Raw genomic sequence first — 12,709 nt, 5'->3', positions numbered from 1 at the left:
AGAAAATCGTTGGACTCGCTGTATCGACCTAAAAGGAGAGTATGTTGAAAAATAAAACCGACTTTGGCCAAAAAAACGTCTCCGTGTTTCATTTTTCATGGATTTATCAGACTGCCTAGTAATTACCCTTTAACAAAATATTTAAAAATTATTTAAAAAATATTTTTCTACAAAACCGAATTTCTGAATTTTTAACCAAAGTCAACCAAAGAGATAAATCTTGAACCAAGGACGGTACTTTAGTTGGAATAGATACAAAATTTTAATCAAATTGGTAAATTTTCAAGCCAAAAAAGACAACTTTCTACAAAATAGTTACATTTCCAACCAGAAAATGTAAATGTTCGAACAAATTTAACCAAAAAGATGAATCCTCGACCAAGAAAGATATTCTAATCAAAGGCGGTACAAAACTTCCAAATTGCAGAATTTTCAAGCCAAAAAGACCAATTGTCTATAAAATAATTCAAATTTGAGGCCAAATATACGAATTTTTAACCAAATTTTTTAATATTCAAAACAACATGAATTTTTCACGAAACTTTAATTTTTAACACCAAAATATGAATTTTCAACAAAACGATTGAATTTTCTATTCAAAAAATTGAAATTTCAACAAAATTGCTCAATTGAATTTCCAACAAAGTACAACCACAGTGCCCTCGTAACAAAATGTTATCCTTGGCATATCCCTAGGATATCTCGGCAGGATATAGGATATCCTGAAAAATCTCCCGGGATATCCTTTGCTTATTCCAAGGATATCGAGATTTCCGGCCAGTACGATATCCACTCATTGTCCTGCGTGAGATATACACAATTTTGGCAATGGAATCCAATATTTCTGAAATGCATATTTATTAAAATAAGTAGAATGCCTGAAAACATCAAGCTTTACAAACATCCGTTTGAAAAAAATAACACTTTGTACAAATCTCCAATATTCAGCTTCTTTCAAATTCCTATGTCAGTATAATTAGCAAAAAATTATTAATGCAAATAAGTTTCATAACTAATAACAGCCTACTTACAATAAAAAATAATTCACTTCCTAACACTTTAAAAGTTGGCTGTTATTGTACCTGTAAAATCTAAATTGCGCAATTTAGAGATCGCACTTGTCAACCGCAAAATCAGTTTTTATGATTAAAAAAAACAATTAAACTAATATGTACCGCGTTCGCTTGTATAATGTAAATGACAATTGATTATCATTTCGCTGGAATATTCGAGAAATTGCTGATTTTGGTTAAAGTGTCACTTATTAGAGCGCGCTAGTTTTCGCACAATAACAGCCATGATGGAATTTACCCGGAAGTAACGTTCGAGCGAACTTTACTATTATTGTACTTAATAATATTTCATTTTGTATCAAATCTCCGGAAAATAGCTAATATTGTTAAATTATTTCTTATTTTAATGATACAATTGAATATAAATATAATTGCCAGTAGATATATTTAAATTTCCACTAATATACTAAATTATAGAATTGGGATATTTTAGGAACATCCTTAGCATATAAATTTGGGACATTAATGGGATATCCTCAGGATATTATGAGATATCCTTGGGATATTCCAGGGATATCGAGATTTCCGCCCTGTAGGATATTATTTGCGATATCCCTAAGGGATCATTCACAAAGTACGTAAGGCGTTTTTCTTTTTTCCATATCGCTGTATCATTGTTAACTTCACGGAAATTATATTCTCACCTTTATTTAAACAAAAGAAAAACGCGTTACATAATTTGTGAATGATCCCTAAGATCTCCTCGGATATGCCCACGATATTCTGGGAGATAAATGGGATATCCCGCCGATATCTCATGCTGTGAGGGTGATGAATCTTCGACCAAGAAATAATTTCCCTTCAAAAAAGATACAAACTTTCTAAAAAATGTTTGAATCTTCAAGCCAAAAAGTCAAACATTCTACAAAACAGTTTTATTTTAAACTAAAAAATAGGAATTTTTAATTAAATATTTTAAATTTCAAGCCAAAAAGATCAATTTTCTACAAAAAGATTTAATTTTCAACCCGAAAATATGAATTTTCGACAAAATAGTTGAATTTTTTTACTGAAATGGTTCAATTTTCAAGCCCAAATGTATACACTTTTAATCAAATACTTAAATTTTCTATAAAATTGTTGAAATTTCAAGCCAAAGAGACGAAGTTTCTAAAAAACGGTTTAATTTTCTACCTGAAAATATGAATTCTCAACAAAAGAATTAACTTTTCAACCAAATAATTAAAATTTTAACAAAAAAATATGAATTCTCAATAAAAAAGGTAATAATTGACATTTCAACCAAAAATATGTTTTTTTTTAAATTAAAAAGTGTCCAATCAATTTAAAAAGTCCAATAGTTTAATTCTTAACCAAAACAGATTAATTCTCTACCAAAAAGTTGCATTATTAACCAGAAAAGTTAAAATTGATACCAGAGGCGAATTTAAATAAAAATAGTTGAATTTTCGACCAAACCAGAGTTTTCAGCCAATGAAGAAAAAACTTCAATCAAATTGATTGGAATTTTAGCCCAAACCGAATAACAGTTGAATTTTCAACAAAAATATTAATTTGTACCAAATAGTTATATATTATACTAAACTAGTTGAATTTTTAACCTTAAACGACGAATTGTCAGCAAAACAATTTAATTACACAGGCCGACAAATTTCAAAGCCAGAGATCAGACCTAACATTTCCGAAGGATTTTAATGCTGTTTTGAGGTTATGTAACCGAACAAGAAAAATGTCTACCACAAAAGCAAATATGGAATTTGAAAGTACTAATCTTCCCCTTTCAAACTTACTTGGATTTATTAGAATATCTTCATTTTTCACCAAAATATTTTTATTTGAAATTTTTTATTTTAGCGTTTTAACCCATTAACGCTGAGGTGTTCAGATTTATACAACTTTATATTGCCGGTGTCAATTTTTTGTTATAACCTCTAGAAGATCCAATATGGCGGCCACAATTTAGGGCTTTAAAAAAGAACAAAGGATCCCACACAAAATACCAACAAAAAATCGTGCAGTCGTTTGGAACCAAACTTCGCATATTGATAAAACAAAAGAAGGACTGCGCGGAATGCTACTGCGCACTCTGTGTGCATTATAATGTTCACATTCGCTGTATATGCGCGCCGTTCTACGGCGCAGTGACTCTTCGATCCCTAGCTGGCTCACTGAGCTGGCGACGCTTTTATGACGTGTTATGCGTAAGTGATGAAATTCGTTTTTTGCTACAAATCTTTCCGTGTTAAAGATCACGTTTGAGTGGCGGTCTAACGGTTGGATGCGTAGGTAATAAAATTCTTTTTGTAATTAAAATCTGTCTAGAGGTTACATTTCGTGTCGATCGTGATTTTTGTATATAGTGAGTTTTAGAATTACTACATTACTGTTGATTATAAGAAAAAAAATGAGTTCGATAACTCCTTGCGCTAAGAAAGTTAATACGTTTTGTCACGTTTGTGGAAAGTATGAAAAGGAGAAATACCGTCGATCAATTAATGATTCGATAAACACGTCATACTTCAACTGTTATGGGACTTCAATGAAAAATTTGGATAAACCGTGGGTACCAACCTCAATTTGGCATGCTTGTAGATTAAATTTGTTAAATTGGGAAAATGAAAGTACCAAGACGCAGACTGTTATTCAACCACCTGTTTGGAGTGAGCCCAACGATCATGATACTGATTGTTACTTTTGCTTATGAAAAACAGGAGGTTTTTCTAAAAAGTATTTGGAGAAGATCGTTTACCCTGATGTAAAAAGTGTTATAACAGCCAAGATTGGTATTAGAAACCACTCTGAAAACAAAAGTGACCGATCAACTAACGAATCAATGGATACTGACGATCCTAATGCAACTGAAGATTCTTCTTGGGAAGAATCAGATAATGAAAGCCCTAAATTTTTTTAAGCAAGAAGATTAGACGATTTTATGCGTGACCTTGATCTTCCAAAAGATAAAGCTGAGCTTTACACTTCAAGACTCAAAGAGAGGAAACTATTATTACCTGGCACTAGAGTAACTGTTTACACAAATAGAGGAGGAAAGTTTATCAAGTACTTTTCAAAGGACAGTGGTATTGTGTATTGTAATAATATCGAAGAACTCATTAATTTATATAAAATAAACTTATATACGCCAGAGGATTGGCGTCTTTTCATAGATTCGTCTACAGAGAGTCTGGAAGCAGTGCTATTACATAATGAAAATAAGTACGCTGCAATTCCAGTAGGTCACTCAACTACACTGAAAGAATCTTACGATACTTTCCAATTACTCCTGATAAAGATAAAATACAATGTCCATAGTTGGCTTATTTGTCATGACTTCAAAATGATAAATCTTATAATAGGTTTACAATCAGGAAACATTAAATACCCTTATTTTCTTTGCATTGGGACAGTCGTGCAAGGGATGAACATTGGATAACGGAGAAATGGCAAGACAGATTAGAGTGGACAGTTGGTCAGTATATATAAAATGGTCACCACTATATAAAACTAGGGTTAATGAAGCAATTTGTGAAAGCCCTAAACACCGAAGGAGAATGTTTCAATTATATCAGATCTACATTTCCGCATTTAAGTGATGCCAAAGTTAAGGGAGGTATTTTTGTTGGGCCTGATATAAGAAAACTTATCAAAGATGATGACTTTATCAAAGATGATTTTATCAAAACCATGACATCTATTGAAAAGGATGCATGGTTGAGTTTCAAAGATGTTGTACAGAAATTTTTAGGGAACAATCGAGATCCAAAGTTTAGAATTATTGTATCGAGTATGTTCAAGAATTTTAAAAGATTAGTTTGGTTGATGAGTATGAAATTACATTTTCTCAAATCTCATTTGGATTATTTCCCAGAAAATGTTGTCAGTTTCCATAAGAAAACAAGCAATTAGTTTCACCTTCATTGGACATACAATCGTAAGTCTTGCCTTAACTGGCTGGGCAATCGGTAGTCTTGCCTTGACTGGCTGGACGATTCAAAGTCTTGCCTTGACTGACTGGACAGTTCGAAGTCTTGCCTTGACTGGCTGGGCGATACAAAGTCTTGCCTTTATTGGCTGGGCAATCTAAAGTCTTGCTTCAATTGACTGGAAACTATTAAGTACTTCCTTGCTTAGCTGGACAATCCCAAGTCTTGCCTTAACTGGCTGGGCAATCGTAAGTCTTGCCTTGCCTGGCTGGACGATTCAAAGTCTTGTCTTGACTGGCTGAATGATAAAAAGTCTTGCCTTTATTGGCTGGGAAATCCAAAGGCTTGTCATAATTGGTTGGGCAATCTAAAGTCTTGCCTTAATTGGCTGAAAAATATTAAGTACTTTCTTGCTTAGCTATACAATCCGAAGTGCAGCCTTAAGCGGCTGGAAAATATTGAGTCTTGCCTTAGTAAGATGGAAAATCCTAAGTTTTACAATATTTAATGAATCATACCCGTGTGGCAAAATGGAGGGGACCCCGTCAAGGTCCACATGGATTGCCCTCATGCCTTGTGGAATCCATGAGGGCAATCCAGACGTGGTTCCTTATGGAAACGACATGATAATCCATAGGGGCCCAGCATGGGCTGCTCTCATGGATCCCTCATGGTTGCCACCATGAAAGCCCTCTTGATATTTTTTTTTTTTTGACAGTGCTGGCACCTATACTGGCATATCTCTGGGATCATAATACAATTTATACTGGGCAGTCAGTGTTGGGCCAGCACTGGATATCGCTACTAGCACAGTACTATTCCAATAGGAAATTCACCATGGGCGGCAGTACTGCGTCAGTGCTAAGGAGTACCGCACTGCTACACTCTAACCATATGACAAAAAAGTTATATAAAAAATAAATATTAATTGATTGCAATTATTTTGTCTGTAGATATTAATAGTCCTGTTTAGAGTGAATACATATATTACATATTCAAACATTATATTACAAATAAAATTTCTAACGCTATGGGGTATCGAACCTACATAATCTATCCCTAAATCTATCGCCTAGCAGTCGAGAGTGCTAACCACTGCGCTTAATCTACAAGTTGAAACTCGATGAAAAAGCCATCCTCATAAGCTACAGTTTAGAAAAGTTAAAGTACCAACTTTTAAGTACTCTTTTTCTAATTATTTATTATTGTGCGATGTTTTGTAAATGTAAAATACACGAACTGTTAACAGAAATATCAATAAAATAATTATTAAATACTTTAAATCAATTACAATTTTTCTTCGCATAATATTTTGTTTTTTCACGATGTAGGCTAATTTCAAAATTTTTATAATTACAAGAAATGTAATTTTTAATTAACATTTAAAATTTTTCATAAAAGATGAAACTTAGAATTTTTTCTTTCAAAAACCAGACAAAAAATTTGTTTTCGGGACAGATGTATTTATAGTTTTTTGAAATTTTAGAATGCATAAACCATATTTTAAAACGTATTTTTTATGTCCATTTTTAGGATATAAAATATTTACCCTTCAGAATTAGAAATTTTAATCCTTGATCCGTGAGGGCAATCGAGCTGGCTCCCAGCGGGGGCCTCCATGGAACATCGATATTGTCAGAGTTCGAATTTCAAAAAAGTGTAATCGAATTTTTGTCAGAAATTCGCTGTTTGCAAGTCTGAAATCATGAAACCATAAAATTTGTAGCGTCAAAAAAATATTCACCCTTTGGACTTTAAAATTTGAATCGTTGATACGTGAGGGCAACCGAGCTGGTCCCCTGCGGGGGCCCCTATGGAACATCCATATTGTGAGAGTTCGAATTTCAGAAATGTGTCATTCAATTTTTGACAGCAAATCTTTATTTGTAAGTCTGAACTCATGAAACCTTAAAATTTCTGGTGTCAAAAAATATACGTCCTTTGAACTTTTAAATTTGAATCGCTGATCCGCGAGAGCAATCGAGCCGGCTCCCAGCGGGGGCCTCCATGGAACATCGATATTGTCAGAGTTCGAATTTCAAAAAAGTGTAATCGAATTTTTGTCAGAAATTCGCTGTTTGCAAGTCTGAAATCATGAAACCATAAAATTTGTAGCGTCAAAAAAATATTCACTCTTTGGACTTTGAAATTTTAATCGTTGATCCGTGAGGGCAATCGAGCTGGCTCCCAGCGGGGGCCTCCATGGAACATCCACATTGTGCGATTTCGAATTTCAAAAAAGTGTCACCAATTTTTGACAAAAACACATTGCTTGTAAGTCTGAATTCATGAAACCTTAAAATTTGTGGTGTTGAAAAAATATTCACCCTTTGGACTGTGAAATTTGAATAATTTATCCGTGAGGGCAACCGAGTTGGGCCCTCGACGGGAGGCCTCATAGAATTTCCACGCGTGGAACATCCATGTAGGCCCCCGCCGGGGGCCCTCATCCTACGGGGTCTCAGCGTGTCTTTTTCCCCAGATAACATTTTCAAGGGACGATGGCATACTATCTCGGCGTTAATGGGGTAATACGCTAAATTGAAAAATTTCATTTCAAGGTTAGCCCATTTGTAGTGTGGAATTCTATTACTTCACGAAATGTAAACGACTAAATTCGCTGCTCCCAAGGTTAGGTGGGTTCGTCTGCTAATGATTTGGTAGGGGTGATTTCTGGGTTTAGGCGGATTAGCAGGTGGGTGGGTTAACCCACTTGTGACATGGAACTTCATTATTCTAAGAAAAATATGCGACTAAACTTATTATTCCCAGAGTCAGGTGGGTTAGCATGCTTGTGGCTTGTTAGGGGTGGTTTCTACCCCTAGAAAACGGTTTCCGTAGAAATGAAAACACGGGTTCCATATTTTTTATTGTTTTATCAATGTGCAAAGTTTGGTTCCAAACCACTGTGCGCTTTTTTGTTGGTATTTTGTGCGGGATCCTTTTTTCTTTTTTAAAGACCTAAATTGTGGCCGCCATATTGGATCTCCTAGAGGTTATAACAAAAAACTGACACCGGCAATATAAAGTTGTATAAATCTGAACACCTCAGCGTTAATGGGTTAAAACGCTAAGATAAAAAATTCCAAATAACAATATTTTGGTGAAAAATAAAGATATCCTAATAAATCCAAGTAGGTTTGAAAGGGGAAGATTAGTACTTTCAAATTCCATATTAGCTTTGTGGTAGACAGTTTTCTTGTAGAGTTACATAACCTCAAAACAGCTAAAACACGCGTTTTTTGCACTTTTATGTTAGGATTTCTTGAAAACCTGACATACAGGAGCAATTTTGAACTCGGATTCGGCGCATCAAAATCCTTAGGAAATGTTTGGTCTGCTTTCTGGCTTTTGACTTTTGTCAAATTTTGTCGGCCTGTGTTATCAACCAAAAGGGATGACTTTTTACCAAAGCTGTTAAATCTTCAACAAATATTTAAATTTGTAAACAAATAATTCCATTTTATATCAAATAATAAAATTGTTGATAAAAAATATGAATTATTAAGTAAGAACACTTTTCAACCAAAGGATTCTGCACTGAGAAGAATACACTAGAAAACAAAGTGATGAGAATAAAGAATCAAAATCTACCTACTGACAAAAAATACATTAAAAAAATTCAAACATAAGTATTTTTTAGTCATTGATCTTGAAATTTTTCCTGATCTATTTTTATCACTGAAAAGTTCTCAAGTGTTGAATAGATTTTTTAAAGCTTGCGAAAAGAAAAGAATTTCAAACAAAAAATGGGTAAAAAACTTGCTGAAGTCCCTCTTTTTCGGAAAAATCTCATTTTTTAATTAAGATTCAACTACTGAACCGCTATGATCCCTGATCATTATTTAGTTAAAAAGAAGATCGATCCTCGAAAAATTACCTTGCTCATTTTACTTTGTTTGCTACGCTGCCTGTTATAATCGTCTATCATGAGTGGATATCGCCTCTTAACAGAAAGTCCACCACCCCTTGATGGTTGTACAATGGTGACGAGGAAGTGAATCAATTTATTGACAATCTGCTGCTGCTTCAGATGTTTCTGTCTCAAAACCGCAAGTTCCCTCCAAAGGGCTTCATTTTCCCTCTTCATATTCTCCAGTCTTGAATCCAAATGATCTTGTTTTCCTCTCATGCTTCTCACTTCCGTCAACATTTTCGTCATGAGTTCTGGCTTCACTGAAGTGATCGATGGGTCCAGTATCTTCGCTGTTGCTATCTACAGTCGTTTGAAAAAATAGTTCCTTAGTTTTTAGGAAAGTAGGTACCCTCAATTATAATAGAAATTTTATTTTGAAATGAAGATTTAGTTTCGAAATGTAACTTTAAAAAGTTAAACTTTACAGATAGCAGGGAAGAAGATCTATTCTTTAATCTACTAAGTTAATGCATTTAGTGAGAATCGTTAACCTTTCTTTTGATGTGATCCAACAGATATGGATGTCCTTTCAAAAAGTATTGATGTGCAAATTCCATTTCGTCCCTATCACACTTCAAACCACCTAATTCAACTGAAACTTTCTTGTGAAACCCGTCTGAAAATAGCGAGCAAGTTCATTAGAACCCGATAGAAAAAATGCGTTTATTTTTAATTTTAATACAAGTCTATATTAACTTACAGCTCCGGCACAAGCAAGTTGGGATTTTATTCTTTCAACCATCGACATCAAGTCCCATTTTAAAAATATTTGTTCACATTCAAAGATTCGACTAATTTATGTATTTAAGTATACACTTAGAGACGTGATGTTTCAAGGAGATTGAAATTTAAATTGCAGGTCTTGGACTCATTTGAGAAATGTTAAAAATAGTGAAACGTATAGCCCCCATCACATTTATAATTGAACAATTAAAACTGTTATTAGGTTTTAACTAACTATCCTAAACATGCTTAAAAGGTTTCTTTGAAATAAGAAATAAATAAAAATTTTATAACTATCACGCGGTCGCACTTCTCGAAAAATGATGCCAATGAAAATCTTCTCAACGAGAACGGAAATACATACACATATTTAACTGCCTCACAAAGCTGGCCATATTGTTGTGTTTGTAGTAGTGTGGCAATAGATCCCTTGCAAATTGGGCCTGGTTCCTAATAAAGAAACTCCTGCCATTCTGTAAAATAAAAACACAATTTAAATTTCTAAGGGAAGAGAATAATTTTTTTATAATTTCATCCCTTCAGTTTTTGGATTTTCTCAAATTTTATCTGCCCTGTGGACGTTGAACACCTCGTATTTTTATGGGAGAGGACGTTGGATCAATCGTTTATGCGAACGGAAAAATTGAGGATTGTCAGGGTAGCCACTGGACCAGGAAACCGGGAATTTGTTTAGATCCAGAAATAGCGGAAAAATAAGAGTTAAGTTATTCTTAAAGGGGAATTTTATCAATTATTTGTAGAAAAATGTATCCATCGCAAATTTCATGTCACATGATATAATGAAAATTAAAATAAGGTCAATTTCAGCATATGTTTAAATCTTAAGTTCAATTATTATTAACTTCTTCACTTATACAATAATTCGGTTTACAATGCGTTATTATAAAATCTTTTACTTTTGTTGAATTTTTTGATAAAAACGTTTCAAGTTCATCAACTGCAAATGTAAATTAATTAATTATTTTTTAAGCTGAACTGCAGTTCGTGTATTAAAAATTGAATAATAAAGGATTTTACAAAACGATTCTAAATCTGTTAAAAGTAAAAAAGTTTACATAAATTACCAATGAAAATTGACGTCTGATTGAAACTTTATAAACTTCTCTTTTCTTTCATACTTTCAAGGCTCTAGTTTATTAATCAAAAGGCAAAAATTATGAAATTTTCACAGAACCTCGATACTGTGCCCTTTTTATGTTCTTTAGTTAAAAGAAATTCTAAGAAACGTTAAGCCGCCAAGGTAAACGGTGTAGCATTTTCGATACCCTAGGATTGTCTTAGGATTACATGTATGCTTTTTTCATTTTTATTGAGCAAAAGGCTTATCAAGCCTTTTGGAAGAGGGAAATTTTTTATTTTCAACATTTTTATTCATTTTGAAACGGCGAAAATTTAATTTTTGTTGAATTGGCAGAAGAAATTTATATTTTTTTGAATATTTCTTTAGTGGCAAAGGAGGACATTCTTGTTTCAATAGTTTTATTGAGTTAGAATGGATTAAATTTTGGGTTACAATTTTTTTGAATTGGAAGAGGGGCACTTTTTTTGATTTTTAACAGTTTTACAGAAATGAAAAAGACCATTTTTTCTATATTGGAAAAAGCCATTTATTCTTTGGAGTATTTTTATTAAGTTGAAGGTGGAAGTTTTTATTTGAAATCTTTTATATAATTCTAATAAAGTAATTTTTTACTGTAATATTTTTATTCGTTTTTAAAACTGGAATTCCGGTTTTTCCAACTTGTATTTTTAACGCGTTTATAAAATATAGGGAAAGAATTTTTATCCTCAATTTTTTCCTTCACTTTTAGTAAGTTTAAGGGAAGAATTTTGTTTGAAATGAGTTGGAATTGAGTTGGAATGAGTTGCAAGCTATGCAATTTTGATTTTGATTTTTTTCTAAATTGGAAGAGGCCCTTTTTTTATTTGTATTGGTTTGACAGGGATGAAATTTTTTTCTGCATTGGAAGAGGCCCTTTTTAACATTTTTATTGAGTTTGAGGAAATAATTTTTTATTTCCAAATTTTTCTTCTAAATTGAAAGAGGCCACTTTGTATCTTTAACGTGTTTATAAAATATATGGAAAGAATTTTTATTTTCAAATTTTTCCTCAATTGAAGGATGAAAATTTAAAAGTTTTAACATTTTTATTGAGTTAGAAGGATATTTTTTGTTTTAAGATTTTTATCGAGTTTGAAGGGAAAAAATTTTGGTTTAAACTTTTTCTTGATTTGAAGAATTTTTTTTATTATCATCGAATTTGGAAGGGAGCAATTTTTCGTTGTCAACGTTCTCTAAATTGGAAAAAGCAAATTTAAAAAAAAAAAACATTTTTATTGAGTGGCCGGGGTTCAAATTTGTTATTTTCAAAATTCAGATGAAATAAGAGAACTTTTTATTTTCATATTGGTACTGAATTGGAAGAGGGATATTTTTTATTTCTAACATTTTTATTAATATGAGGTAAAAGGGGGAAATTTCTGAAAGTTTAAATTTTAACGTTTTGCAGTTTAACAGCCTTTAATTTAAAATTGTTGAATTAAAAAGTGTTTAAAGCTTCCATGATATATGCTTAACATTCCAAATATTTCCACTTTTGAGTGCTTCAATTTTCAGTTAATTTTTGATTACACGAAATAAAAAAATTTCAGTTTTAAAATTTACAATTTTTTAATCTCACTCTGATCGTGTTTTGAACGATTCTCAAATATTTTTAATATTTTTAAATATGCGCAAATAATATTTGCTAAAAGTTTAAAAACGTTCAGCTCTTTTCACAATCGTATTTCCAAAATAGTTTCTCCCTACACTTTAAAGCTGATTTTCATTTCTTGTTTTGCTTTTGATATGAAAATATTTACATTCCTTATCTTTCTTGCATCGTTAATTCGCTTATCTAAGATCAAAAAAAGTTTCCGCATGCGTCAACAAGTAACATATTTTTGGCTAATTGTGGAACATCGAGAAATGATAGACACGGTGGTAAATTTCACATGTTTGGTTCAAATCATTAAAATAAATTGTAATTTAGACTTTACTGGCTTCAAAAACTTTTTAAATTGTACAGACCAGGGGCAAATCTTAGACAGTTATG

At 32.5% G+C, this 12,709-nt stretch overlaps 1 protein-coding gene across 5 annotated transcripts in view; it reads right to left on the bottom strand.

The window, feature by feature from the left end:
- LOC117179615 (heat shock factor protein-like) overlaps nucleotides 1-12,709 on the bottom strand; it is a 46,137-nt gene that overhangs the window by 25,656 nt on the left and 7,772 nt on the right. For all 5 annotated transcript variants that reach the window (XM_033371606.1, XM_033371605.1, XM_033371609.1 and 2 more), the window contains exons 2-4: nucleotides 9,958-10,066; nucleotides 9,362-9,486; nucleotides 8,835-9,170 (exon numbers count right to left, since the gene is read on the bottom strand). In XM_033371606.1, the coding sequence (XP_033227497.1) occupies nucleotides 8,835-9,170; nucleotides 9,362-9,486; nucleotides 9,958-10,066 (570 nt within the window). The remainder of the gene's footprint in view (nucleotides 1-8,834; nucleotides 9,171-9,361; nucleotides 9,487-9,957; nucleotides 10,067-12,709) is intronic.

This window comes from Belonocnema kinseyi, chromosome 9, assembly GCF_010883055.1.
Source record: "Belonocnema kinseyi isolate 2016_QV_RU_SX_M_011 chromosome 9, B_treatae_v1, whole genome shotgun sequence".
In the NCBI taxonomy this organism is placed as follows: domain Eukaryota; kingdom Metazoa; phylum Arthropoda; class Insecta; order Hymenoptera; family Cynipidae; genus Belonocnema; species Belonocnema kinseyi.
This window is presented reverse-complemented; position numbering and strand designations above follow the sequence as displayed.